Genomic DNA, 14,126 nt, shown 5'->3' on the forward strand with positions numbered 1-14,126 from the left:
TGCTAGCAGTAACAGGAGAGGAAAGGCATCACTCGGTGTTCCTGGGAGGGGTCGTTCAGTAGGTGAGAAATGGCACAACCACTGGATAAAACGCTTACAAGGGCTCTAGATTCAAGGCTGACAGGAAGAGAACGTTGATGCTCCTTGAGCAGCCATGTTGGACCAGACTTTGGGGACACAACTATCCCAATTTGATGGGCAAGTAAGATTTGCAAAATTGTTGAAAGTTTTTCAGAGCCAAACAGCTAATGAATGGTAGAGTCAAAATTTGAACCCAAATCTGCCAGGCGGTGGTGGCACCCACCTTTAATCCCAGCACTCAGGAGGCAGAGGCAGGTGGATCTCTGAGTTCGAGGCCAGCCTGGTCTATAGGGTGAGCTCCAGGACAGCCAAGGCTACAGAGAAGCCTTATCTTGGAAAAACCAAAACCCAACAAACAAAAAAATTGAACCCGAATCTATCTGACTTCAACATTAACATTTCAACTACTGTGTCATACTGTTTAGAATCACGAGGAAATAAATATAGACACAAAGACAGTTACATATACAGCTAGTACTAATTTAAGTATTAATTTTAAAACTTAATCCTGGGGCACGGAGAAAATGACGGAGACACAGTCATGTTATTAGTGAGGGTTCTAGTCTCGGAATCAAGTGCTGGGAATGCTTTCCTCCTTTGCTTCCATCTTCTTTCCGGTTTTTTTTTTAAAACTCTAAATCGCCTTTAATAATCATGAATGACTTTCAGACTAAAACAGAAACCTCTCTTTCTAATGGTGTAATATCAACTGGCAGAAACCGGGGTCGAGAAAGGGCTACCATGGTTCCTAGCTAAGCATCGAGGCCCTTGGAAGGTTCTGTCATTGACAAGTGGAAGCGACCCCAAGCCTGCTGCAGCTGTGGCTGGGACCTCACCACCTGCACCCCTGTGAGCAGAGGGGGAGAAGTGGGTCACTATTCCCCGCGGCTCACCATCTCCCGTCTTCCTCCAGGTGCTTACACCCCAGAGCCCCTCAGCAGTTTCCGGTGGGCTCTTCTCTCGACGGGTCTCATGTTCTTTTACCACTTCAGCATCCTGCAGATCCTCGGCCTGGTAAGTTTGCTTAGATCCCCTTCTCTCCCCTCTATTTGGAGTTCTTCATAAATCTTGATAATCCTGCTTGGTGCTGTTGTATCATTTTGCTTTGAAAAATACATGATGCTAAAGGCCAGGATGTCAGCTTGTTGTGTCTGGGATGCTGATTTATGATCCAAAGCTTTGGCCTCTTCAAAGAGTTTTCTGAATCCTTCAGTAATGGTCGTTCCTTCATTCCTGAGGATGCAAGGATACCCTTCACTCATGGCTACTTGGGTCTGAAACAGTGACCTGTAACTGGCAAGTGCTTTGCTGTGGACCTCATGGGCATGTAGGATCTTTATCCTGGTGGCCCTGGGCCTTGTGACGGCCTCTGACCTTGGGTCCACTCTGGGGATTCTCCCAAGTCCTTCAGGAGACCCTTCCTTCAGCTGTGTGGCCAGTGTATGTGAGGTGTTGGGAGCCCCAGAGCATTCTGTAGTATGAGAAGTGCCTGGAATATGAAAAATGGCTGGCCCCAATGTTGAAATACCCAGAGTCCAATAGCGCCGAAACTGCAAGGGTATATATCAGTGCTGAAGTGAGAACAGAAAGCTCATGGTTGGGTGTGGGGATAGGGAGTTTTCCACCTTACTCTAACAGGATACAGAAGCCTAGCTTCCTTGAGAGATGGTGAGGACTTGTCTTTAATGTGAGTGAGCTCTGAAGAGCTCTGGAAGGCAGGTGTTATGGCTGTCCTTGAGGCAGGAACGCCATGTTTGGTTTTGTGTGGTTGGCATTAACGCAGCGTTAGTCATGTGGAGCCTTGTGCGGCCTTGCATGATACGGGCGTGTAACTGGATGTCCCCAATGCCTTTGGAGAGGCGCCCGCTTTGTCTTCCTCGCTCTGCTTTGCCGGAGGTAGGCTGGGTTCTTTGCCAGTAGTGTGCTTACAGGAAGCCTCGGCATGATGCTGACCTGCACACACCCCTCCTTCCCTCTTGCTGCTCCTCACTGATATGCTGCTTTCCAGGAGTGTCGGTGTGCTCATGTGACCATACATACCATGTGCTGCTACACCTCCCACCAGGAAAGCTCGACTCCCTCACTCCTTGCCATAACCTTGTCCATCTTTCATGAGTCCATTCACGTGCCACTTCCTTCACAAAATCTTCCGTATGCTCCTCAGACCTCCTCGTGGCATGTAAAGCTGAGTGGGCACCATCTAGTTTGAGGTCATAAGCAGTCAATGATTGCCCTTGCTACTTGGAGACAGAGACCATGCAGCTAACAGCTTTAAAAAAAAAAAAAAAAAAGAACCTAATCTTTCTCCAGGAGCTAGGCACACAATAAATGCTTAGGAATGGCAATGGACTCTGGGCCCAACTGGAAAGCAAGACTGTGCAAAACCGAACAGCTTTCGCCCAGGACATTGACTCATCATCACCCACTCAGAAAGCCTAGGGCAAAGAAGCCCCTTTATGAACAGGTGGGGATTGGTCAATCCCTCCTTGTCTAGTCACCCCTAGGGAGAGATGGCTGAACTGGCGGTAGCCGGAGGAAGCCTCGGGATGGCGAACGCTCACTCTACCTCCCTTGTCCCTGCAGGTCACCGAAGTGAATTTGAACAACATGCTGTGTCCGGCCATCTCAGACCCATTCTACGGCCCCTGGTATCGCATCTGGGCCTCGGGACACCAGACTCTCATGACCATGACCCACGGGAAGCTGGTCATCCTGTTCTCATACATGGCTGGGCCCTTGTGTAAATATCTGCTGGATTTGCTCCGGCTTCCAGCCAAGAAAATAGACTGAAGGTGCTTGGATTTTTGTTTTGTTTAATTTTGTTTGTTTTTTGTTTTTGTTTTCTTGTTTTGGTTTGTTTCTCCCTGAGGAAGCAAGTCCTGACTTGACTCAGAGAACACCCAGTTCTTGACAAAATCATTGGAGAGGGCAACAGGATGCTTGGTGTATTTATTTTTTTCCTCCTCTCTGTCCCTTTCTTCCACTACTCTTCCCTCCCCAGCTCCTCCCCACGGATGGCTCTTCATGCCCAGGCATAGTGCTGGGGGCTGGCACTTCCTCCCTTTCATCCCCTGGTGTCTTGGTCCCTCCTGCGCCCCACTCCCTCTGCGTGGCCTTCCGCAGGGAAATGGTAGTCAGCGGGCCCCCTCTTACTGCTTGTTGGTGCTTTTAACAACAGCTAGTTGAAGAAGCAGGGAACAACATGCAGTCGTTAGTTCTTCCAGTATCCCAGCAATGAAACAGTGTTGGGTTCATTTCTCCACTGCCAGGGACCTCCAGGCTCATGCTGGGATCCCCTTTTATCTCCAGCATAGCCCCTACCAGAAGGGGACCAAGGCCTCGTTTCTATACCAGCTGCAAGCCCAGAGCCAAGGGACTTCCCAGATCACAGCCAAAATAGATTCTTCCAGTGACGGGTGTCCCATGACTCAAAGCAGGGCGCCACCCAGCCGCTCCTTCTAGGGTACTGCCTGGGGTGGAAGGTGATAGCAATGTGCAGCCCAAGGGCATGATTCTGTAGAGGGCTGCTGGAGATCTGTTGCCACAGTGAGGCTAAAGTAAAGAGGGTGAAGGTGTGCACAGTACCAGGCAGGACACCCCCTCCCCGTCCCAAAACAAAAACAAACAAACAAACAAACAAACAAACAACCCTTCCTTGTGAAAGCTGAGAACAGATCCACATCCCAATCGGAAGTGAGCATAGAAATTAAGACATGAACTAAGTCGAGGGGCAACTTGAGAAAGCTGTGGTCTGAATCACACTCGCTGTCCTGTCGATAACAGGCAGCGTTCTAGTCTCAGCTGCCCCCGTGAACCATCCTCATCGTCTCTGTATGTGTCTATCTGTGTCTCTTTGTCTGAGGCTGCTTCATGGAAGAGGGAGCTGGGGTTGGCCTTGGGTGCTGTTTGCCTGTTTGTGTTTTAGATGTTTGAAATGGGGTAAACCCTTGCATTTCGGGAAGGTACTCTAGAGACATTCCTGGTACTTAGAGGACATGGCCACAGTTCCTAAAGGCAATTTCCTTAGGGTTAGATTTCTTTCATGTAGCTAGACTCTGCTCCAAGTGCTCAGTGTGGGGAAATGTCACTGGTTTTGCAGTTTGACAACGTCCAAAGCCCAGATGTAGGTTGAAAGGGAACTGTCAATGGGTCAGGTCCCCATAGGTAGAGGTTCAAGTGTTCTTTGGTTGAAAGGTACTTAGTGGTGTGTGGACCACAAAGGGGGGCAGTGGCTGTGCATTTACTGACTCCTTGTTGACTTCTAGTAGGAGGAGATTTGCATAAACATAGAAAAGTTTGTACCTCGACCACCCCATTGCCCTGTTCTAGTTGCAGTATTCAATGTGAGTTTGTGGGTATTAGGCCTAACCTGAGCTTCAGTGCCTCAGTGGCCATGATTTTATGAAATGGACTTGCAGGGGAAGCAGTGGCAGGAGAATCTGCTGGAGCAAATGGAAATTAAGGGAAGCATCTCTGAGGACGGCTGCTTGCCCACGAGGTGATGGACTCTGAGATACAGAGAGCAGGAAAGGGAGAGCTCTTAGTGCGCTGCCCCCTTGAGCTTCTGCCAGGGCTCTTCCTCCTCTCACCTTCTTGCTGGGCTCCAGAAGTGGTTCTTCAGTTGCTGATCTGCCCCTCCCCTCCCCCCACACTCAGAGGAGTCGATGGATGAATAGAATGTGAGAGCCTCCCTGGCTTTGGGCCTCTCTCTAAAAGAAGAATGTGGAAAGAGGTCATGGGAGGGAAGCCTATGAGGCCTGCCTTGGCCTCTGCCACAACATGGAGCTGCTTCCTGCAGTGGGCCTCCGCTGAGGGAGCCACCTCCAGAATGCCACAGAGGTAGGAGTGCCACACAGGCCTCTTCCCTATCTGAGGCACCGTGGCCCAGATTGCCAGGCATCTTGGGCTTTCCCTGCATTGGCATGCCTCCAGGAGCTTGCCTCTGCTTTGGCACCAGCTCAGCAGACCCATTTCTGGTAGGCATTTTCTGGTGCTCAGAGGGAGAGAAGAAATTCCAAACCATGTTGTCTGGCTTGGCCAGGCCAAAGTCAGACATACCTGTCAAGAAGGGGGAAGGAAAGGGGGAAACGCAGGGGACCTAGGTTTGCTCACATGTAAAGAAGTTAAAGAAGCAGATGATGGGTCCTTCAACACACTCCATAGGGAGTCTTAGCCTGGGTTTGAGGTGTTGGGGAACAGGGGACCTCTTCATTGTATCTCACTCTCACCTTGGTCCAAACCCACATGGAAAGAGGTAACCTGCCTAGGCACTAAGCACTTTGACTTGAGAGTTGCCCCCCAGGTATGTCCAACAGCCTGCCTGATGGTAGAGACTATCTGTGGTACCAGGGACAAAGGAGAAGACAGTTTGCACTGACTCTGAAGGGCCAGGCCTTTCTTGTCCCTATGAAGGCTGTTCCTTAGCTACCTTGGCCAAAGTTCCGTGTGCAGTCTACCAGCGTGTGTGAGCTCCGTGTCTGTGTGAGAGTGCTCATAGAGGTGGCCAGTTTCTTTGTGATAGTCCCAGCAAGAGAGAACGAACAGTGCATCCTCAAGTCCTCGACGTCTGTGGTCAAGGGGCTGTGCCAACAAGAACAGTTGGCTACACTGGACAATTTGTGGCAGCCACTCTGAGCAACAGAGGTTGTCTTGCTTCCTTAAAGGTCCTTCCCACCCCCCAGTATTTGGTTTTGTATAAGACTTGGCCCAACATCCTCTCAGAAGCCTAGCAGCAAGTACTTCTGTCATCCTGTGATGCATTGTGGGGTTCTGGAGCCACCACCTCCACCTCTCTTGAGTCTGCCTTCTGTCTGTCTGTGGACTTCTGTACCCGTGGCTTTACAGGGTCTAAGTGGGCTACACGGGGTCGGCCATGTGCTTTATCCCGTGCTGCTCTAGAGTGCCTGTCAGATCGTCCCTTTTGCTGTAGCCTCTGGTGGGGCTTTGCTGTATGTGGTCGTGGAAGACTCAGTGTTTTGTGATGTAATTACCAGCTTCACAGATAGCTCAGTGTCAGCAGGGCTCTACACAGAGGAACTGGGGTTAGGTAATGCTCTGAGTTGTGTTGAGCTGGGTGTTCAGGAGATGCCAAGGGCCCTTTGAACCCTCCTGCTGCCAAATAGACTTCCCTGGGATTCTGTCACCTGCCTTGACTGGGAGAGGAGTTGCTTAATAGTGTCTACTGGAAGGGAGACTTGTGGGGAGGGAAAGGGGGCCTTCTGACACTCTAGGACAAGATACTGCTGCTGACTTGAGTGAGCCAGGACCGGGCCTCTCAGGCAACCTGGGAAGGTCCAAGACTGGGAAGGAGTGTCCTGAGTCTTCTCCTGGCCTTGCCCTCTCTGAGGTAGGAGTCCACGAGGGGAGTCAGTCTTCCCCTGGCATATACAACTGCAGGAAGACCAAGGTACTTGCCGTGGCCCTTGTCTGAGACACTTTTGTCCACTGATTTGCGACTCGGGCCACTAAACAGACCCCCAACCCCGACTCAATGATAAATCAAAAACAAAAGTCGTCTTAAGCAGAAATGATGTTTTGGAAACTCTTGATTCATTTTAGTGTCAATGTTATATTAGATTTTAAAGCATTCTTCATTTATTTGATGCAATTGTAGTGAAGAGAACGGAATTGAATGATGTACAATTATTTCTTCTGGGACATTGGTGAACGCCTCTTCCTCCATCCTTCTTCTCATGCTGAGACTGCCATGTACTGTCACCCTCATGTGCAAGGCTCCCTTGAGAGCCAATCTCTGAACTCCCTAGATGGCAGCAAGATCGAGCCTCTTTGTTAGGCTGCTTCTGGGGTGTTCTTTACTCCCCCACCTCCAGTCTACCTCCCCTCTTTGGGGGTTTTTGTAATGTGTTTTCTCTGTTTTGTAAACCCCCTTTGATTGTGCTGAAGTGGTTTCTGCAGCCACCTTTGGAAATAAATGGTCCTTAATTTGTGTACTTAGCATTTTGAATCTTAGCCTCAGGTGTTTCTGCTGTTGAAGATCCCTGAATGAAAAGGCACCCTCCCCATGGGACTTATTGTTATAATGTTTTCTTCATTTACTGTTATTAAAAGATTTATGAGAACTCAGGCGTCCTGGCCTTGCTTCTCAGAACCCTCTTAAGAAGGCTTTGCAAAGGAGACAAAAGGGGTCGTTTGCTGGCCTGGTGTGTCATGAAGTAGCCAACACCTCCCCAAGCCAGGGCGGCTGGGCTCAGCATAGCTTGGCCACATGGGCAGCACAGTGACTTGCCTTGATTTCCCATACACTGCCTACTTCCACTGAGGTTCCTGGAGCCTGTCAGGCCATTCACTCTAAGGGGAGCTTATCAGCCAGGGACATAGGCTCTCTGGGCCCCATGGTTTGCAACTTTGGGGCTTGGGAGATGGCTCAGTGTATAAAGTGTTTGTTGGACAAGCAAGTGCACCTGAGTTTGAATCGCCAGTACACATGTAAAAGCCAAGTACAACAGCATGAACTTTTAACCCCAGCCCTTGGGGAGGGTGGAGACAGATTCCAGGGCCTTGGATAGCTAGTCTGGCCAATCAATGGGAAGACATTGGTCATTCATCTCTGATCTCTGAACACATGTGGGTGAGGGTACACACACACACACACACACACACACACACACACACACACACACAGAAAGAACGCAACTTTAAAACATGTTGACTTCTGGCCCATAGCCCCCAAATGCCCTTCAAGTAAGCAGTATCCATTTAGGGTCAGACTGTCCCTTGGACAATAAGCAAGATAATAGTGCCCTTCGGCAACAGCCAGCTGTGCTTATCCAAAGTCCTCTGCCTTTTTTGCTGATGCTGCCACTTCTAGAAGGGATGCATAGTGACAGTCAGTGCAGGAGGACCCCTCTCACCCCCATTGGCCAGATGTTGGCCCCCAGGCTGTGAAGCACGCAGCACCTTATAATCCCAGACTAGAAATAACCAGCTTGGTTTTTAATTTCATTTGCTGCTCAGGTTCCCACTCTGTAAAGCAATAACTACAACTGTGTGCCAGTCCCAGTGTTCAGCGCCTCTCCATGTGTTCCCGAAATACTCCCCCTGGATGCTCTGGGAGTTGACTGGCAATGTGGTTCCCACTTAAGGGGAGAAGCTGAGTCAAGTGAGGCTCAGCAATAAGCAAGAAGCTAGAAACCAGTACTATAAGCTGCACCTCTCTTGGGCTCTACTGCCTTTTGGGTGTGTTAGATTGCTAGGGAGACCATGGCTTAGGGGCCCAGCTCTCAGAGAAGAGGGAAGAGAGGTCTGGGGAGATGACTGGATAAGGGACTGCTGGGCAAACATAAGGATCCGAGTTCTGATCTCTAGAATCCATGTAAAAGCCAGGCTTGCCTAGATGTTCCTGTGACGCCAGCACTGATGGGAAGGAGACAAGAAGGCTGCTGGGACTTGCTGTCCTGCCAGGCTAGCTAGAAAAAAAAGAGTGAGCTCCAGGTTCAGTAGACAAGGACGGCCTCATTCAAAGTCGGCCTGACTCGTCTCTCCCAGTCAGCATTATGTGTAGCATTGAGATGGCTAAGTTGCAGACCAAGGGGCTTCTAAGCCTTCAGAAGGGCAGTAGGAGAGATTGCTCCAGTTGATAGGCACATTCCACAGAAGACTCCCTAACCTTCATGTGTCAGCTGCCTGGGATCCCAGCATCTCATAAGGCAAGGCTCAGTAATAAAGGTGGATCCTGCCTTGGCCTATCCCTGCCAGGGTCTATGGACAATAGCATGAGCCGCTTGTCTATTCTGTTGTCCAACAACTCAGTCCCAGCCCCACCTCTGAACCAGCGACCAGCTTTCCCCCTGCCGACTCTTGTCCTTTAACCTCCTTTTCCCAGGGGCTTTCAGAGGGGGCGCTAGCCTGCCTCGGCTCTGTCTACAGGTTCCTCTTCCCTAACAGGCAAGAGCACAACCTCTTTGCTGTTTCATTTGTTCACAAAGATCCTGGACCCTCCAGCATTATGTCTCATGGGAACACAGGCCCTTCCTATGCATCTTTGGATCTACCTTATGTTTGGAGTGTGCCAGAGTGGACAGGCTCATAAATGCTGTGTATTTATGGCCTGGAAGGCAGTGTGTGTGTGTGTGGGGGGGGGGGTCAGGTAGAGAATGTCAATGCTGAGGCCTGACTCAAGCACATAATTCCAGGCAAACTTTTCTGTTGTTCTTGTACTTGCTTTAAGCCCCCAGGTTCTGAGTCATCTCTTTGACCTGACAGTCTATAGCGGTGCTTTTACGAAACCTTTTAAGACGTCTACAAGGCACGAAGAGTAACAGCTAACTCCAACTTAAGGGAGTGAACATTACCAGTGCAATTGACGCTCCTCCAGACAGTTAGAAATCATTCCTCCACATTTCATAGATTTTGAGGAGGTACCTTAGAGGGCCCCTTCTGGGCATGAGGGATAGGGGGCAGAGTAGTTGGCCTCTGCGTTTCATCACACAGCTTGTCCTCAGAGTAGCCATTAGCAGCTACTGGGGTTTTGACTGCACTTACCCGCTGTGCCTTTATGCGCCCTATGTTGTGGAAGTCTGTGGGGATGTGGTGTGTGTAGAAGAGGTGCTATCTTTGTTTTAATGGATTTTTCTCTTTTTCTTTGGCTCTAAGACATTTTTGGTCATGTTTTAATATCTCTAGAAAGCTGAATGCACCTTATGATCAATGACATGCACCTTCTTTCACTTCCAGTGGTATAAAATAAGAGCTGTCTACAGCCTAAAGTGCTTTAGAGTCGCTTTAAATACTGGAATTGTTTCTTCTTCCCTTTTCAAGGAAGTCACTTTCCTGCTACAGAAAACCCCTTGGTGAAAAAATTATAAACTTTTAGCATGTGACATCATTATCACACTTTGTCCAACCTAGATGTGGTAGTACAGGCCTGAAATCCCAGTACTTGGGATCCTCACACTTGGGATGTTGAGGCAGGAGGACTCCAAGTTGGGAAGACAGCCTGGGCTACAGAGCAAGACCCCATGTCAATGAAAGAATACATAAACCCAAGACCGTCTTCTTTCTCTACAAGCATCCATGAGGCCAGACAAGCTTTCTGCTTCCTACCTGAGGGATTCATTCTGTTGAACTCTCTCCCAAGACAAGTGGTTTTGGGGACACAATACTGAGGAGGCCAAGTACACCTGCATCAGGAAGACCATTGTGCCAAATGAGGGAGAGAGAGCCAGACAAACCAGACCGGGCCAGGTCCAACAGCTCTGGGTTTTTTTCATTATTGTTGTTCATTTTGTTTTGTTTTTATTTGTTTTCCAACCACAGCCTAGAAAGACAGCTCAGTCTGGTTCCCTAAGGAACTTTAGGTTAGTCAAACGCCAGACATGAGGTGAGCTGGCAGCAGCGGTAGCAGAGAGGAGGCAGAGCCTAGCCTGTCCAGAAGCGTCTAGGTTGACGTAAGTGCTTGTCTGGCCCACACAGAGGAAGGCAGTGATTTCCTGGCTTTCTCAAGGTGGAGGAAGGGGAGCCAGTGGGCCTTTCAAGGAAAACCAATGGTTTGACCTGAGGCAGCTTGAAGCCTGGGTATTTCCAATAGCCTGAGCAGTTGCCAGCTGCTAAAAGCCTGGCTGCCTTGCAAGTTAAGCTTGGCCCATTATAACCTTCAGGTCATGCTCTTCCAGAAGGAAAAAGGCGTGTCTGCAGCAAACCTGGGATACTTGGAGTCAAGAAACAGCTTTTGGCCATTTTTCCCCTAGAGGGTTTAGCAAGATCTGATCATCCTGGATTAGAGCTGCCCTCACGTAACTGGGTTAAAGTGTTGGCCTACTTAGGCCCCTCCTGCTGTGGCCTCCTTCAAAGCTGATGAGGCCGATTAGGGGGCTATTTCTGAGCACTAGTCATGTACCCACAAGCCTGGGAGCAGTCCTCCCCTGACTAGAAAGACAATAACCATGGCTGAGGCGGAGTCTGCCTTGCCTGTAGGAAAGCACTGCTGTCAGACACACCCTGAGTCTTGGGAAAATCGAGTAGCCATAAGTCAGGGCTGTGGATATTGATCTTACTAAACCAGACCAACCTGTCAGCTTCCAGATACAGACCTACAAAACCGACCAAGCAATTTATTTTCAGGAATGGACTTAGTCCTGTACCTTTACTATCTTCATTTGTAGAGAGAGATGGTAGGCCGTCTAGCATCTAGACGTTGTTATCTGCCATAACAACGGCAGCCACTAGCCTCCACTCAGGAGAGTCTCTGCCTTCGAGGAAGATTGCTGTCTTAACCTATCTGAGCCTCAGTTTGATCGTTCACAAGAAAACAGTAACAGTACCCACTCCAGAGCGCTATTGTAAGGATCTAGTAGAGTACATAAAACACCTGGTGCAGGGCCCTACAGCCTATTTTAGAAACTGCTTAGTATCACCACTACCATCAGCATCACCACCACCATCAGCATCACCACCACCACCAGCATCACCACCACCACCAGCATCACCACCACCACCAGCATCACCACCACCATCAGCATCACCACCACCACCAGCATCACCACCACCATCAGCATCACCACCACCATCAGCATCACCACCACCATCGCCACCACCATAACCATCATTGTCATCACCATCATCTTCATCAAGACCAATAGTGACTGGTAGAAAGCTCATTCTCTGGAGCCCAACAAGCTTGATTTGAATCCTGGCTTTGCCACTTTAGGTAGCCGTGTATAAGGGACAACTTGTTTGAATTTCATTCTTACTTTGTAAAATGGAAAAAAAATCATCAGGCTATTGAAAAATGTACAATATGATTCTTAGTTCACAGGATGCATTTAATTGGTGTTGACTTATTATAATTGTTAAAAAGGAATGATCATGAAGAGTTGTGCCTAAATGTTTATGGTTGTGGGAATGAATATGCAAAGCAAGGGATACTTAGTGTAGTTGAAGCATTCATATGTTATTCTAATTGTGGATACACTTCTCAATACATCATCACACCTGAAGGACACGCAATACCAGCAGTGTACCCTCCTAATGTAAACTATAGACTTGGACTAATAAGTATGTGACAGTGTGGGCCCTTCAGATGCTGCAAATGTATCATTCTGGTGCAGGATGCTGATAGTAGGGAAGACTGTGAAGGGGAAGGGGAACTTTCTCTTCAATTTTCATGCAAAATTAAAACTCTTCTAAACAATAGAATCTGTTTTAGAGGGAGATTTGGAAAGGAATGATTAGCTAGATGTTAAATATATTCCTATGGTAGTCATTAAAAAATAACTAAAAAATATAGAAAAAAGGAAACAGGGAAGGAATCAAAAGGATATACTGCAAAAACACACCACATCCAACACAAAATAAGGTAGTAATTGGAAGAATCGAGAAACAAAAGAAATGGAAGATATATGGAAAAATTACACAATGGCAGAATTAAGTAGTTAATTATCAATACTCACTTTAAATATAAGTGAAGGAAATTCACCAACTAAAATACAGATAATGGAAGGTTGTATTAAAAACTTTCTGGGGCTGGAGAGGTGGCTCAGATGTTAAGAGTAGTTAACTTCATACTCTTGCAGAAGATCTGAGTTTGTTTCTCAGCACCCAAGTCGGGAGGCTCACAACCATCTGTAATTCCAGCTCCAAGGAATCCGACACTTCTGTCCTCTGAAGGCACCTGCCTACATATGGCGTACGCAGATATACGTACACATAAAAGAGCACATCCATGCAAATAATTACCACAACGAAGCTGAAGTGGTCGCTACACTAATATGAACCATAATCAATCAATTTTTAAGTAAAAACTTATAAGAAACAAAGTACCCCAGGTGGTGGCGATGCACGCCTTTAATCTCACCACTTGGAGGCAAAAGCTGGTGGATCTCTGTGAGTTTGAGGCCAGCCTGGTCTACAGAATGAGTTGCAGGACAGCTAGGACTACACAGAGAAACCCTGTCTTGAAAAATCAAGCAAGCAAACAAACAAAAGAAACAAAGTACATTTTATTGATAAGAGGAATAAATAATAGTGAAGATACAGCAATTGAAAATATGTATGCATCAAACAGTCTCCATCACATAGTTGGATGGTAGGTTTTGTCGTAAATGCTTTTTATCATGGCAAAGAATTTGCCTTCCATTCTGAATTTGCCACGTTTTCATTATGAAAGGGTGTTGACTCTTGTCAAATGCATTCTCTGCTTTTGCTGAGGGGAGAATGTTTTTTTCCTTGTCCAATAAAAGACTGAAAGTTTTTCTCCTAAGATCAGGAAGACTCGTTTATTCTTTGCACCTCTGCTATCAACTGGGAATCTTAGCCAGAGTAGTTGAGCAAAAGTGTTTGTTCCCCAAGATAGTTTTGTTTCTGCTATCATTACTGTATATATGCATATATATGTGTATATAATCCAGGAATTGCAAATTAGAGAAATGGAACTTAAAATATAGGATATTTTCTTTTCTTAGATGGACTTAATTCCCCACTTGTACCCATTTGCCTGCAAACAACATGGTTTCACTTTTCTCTATGGCTGAAAGAATATATGAATATCAGAATATATGCCACACCAAAATATTAATAAAAAGAGGACATGAATCTAGGAAGGAGATGTGTTAGGGGGCAGTGGGTAGTTGGGGGATGGGGTGGAAATGATCAAGATAGATTGCATACTAAGAATAATGAAAAATGGATCTATAAAGGAAAAAAGAAGGAAAGCCATCTAAATTTGAAAATTGGGAAAAAGTAGGGGCTGGAAAGATGGTTTAGTCAAGCAAAGTACTTACCTCTCAAACAAGGGGCCTGAGTCTGTCCCTAAAACATATGCAAAAATGCCAGGCATGGTAGCACGTGCTTGTAATCTCAGCACTGGGGAAACAGAGACAGGAGATCCTTAGAACTCACTGGCTAGCCAGTTTGACTTACTTGGTGAGCTCCAGACCAATGAGAGACCCTGTATCAAAGGAGGTAGATGGCAGTCTTGAGAATGATACCTGTTGTCCTCTGACATACATGTGCATGTGTGTGAGCACATATACACATACAAAAGGAAAAGCAAAACTATATGTGGACAATATCATTATATTAATATATAA

The 14,126-nt window shown here is 47.4% G+C and overlaps 1 protein-coding gene across 1 annotated transcript in view; it reads left to right on the forward strand.

The window, feature by feature from the left end:
* Positions 1-2,882, forward strand: part of Tmem164 (transmembrane protein 164) — a 161,314-nt gene extending 158,432 nt beyond the window's left edge. The window contains 2 exon segments of the mRNA XM_059249919.1: positions 995-1,095; positions 2,665-2,882. Of these exon segments, the coding sequence (XP_059105902.1) occupies positions 995-1,095; positions 2,665-2,871 (308 nt within the window). The 3' untranslated portion in view covers positions 2,872-2,882.
* Positions 2,883-14,126: the final 11,244 nt, after the last annotated feature.

Source organism: Peromyscus eremicus, chromosome X (genome assembly GCF_949786415.1).
Source record: "Peromyscus eremicus chromosome X, PerEre_H2_v1, whole genome shotgun sequence".
NCBI classification, from domain to species: Eukaryota; Metazoa; Chordata; class Mammalia; order Rodentia; family Cricetidae; genus Peromyscus; species Peromyscus eremicus.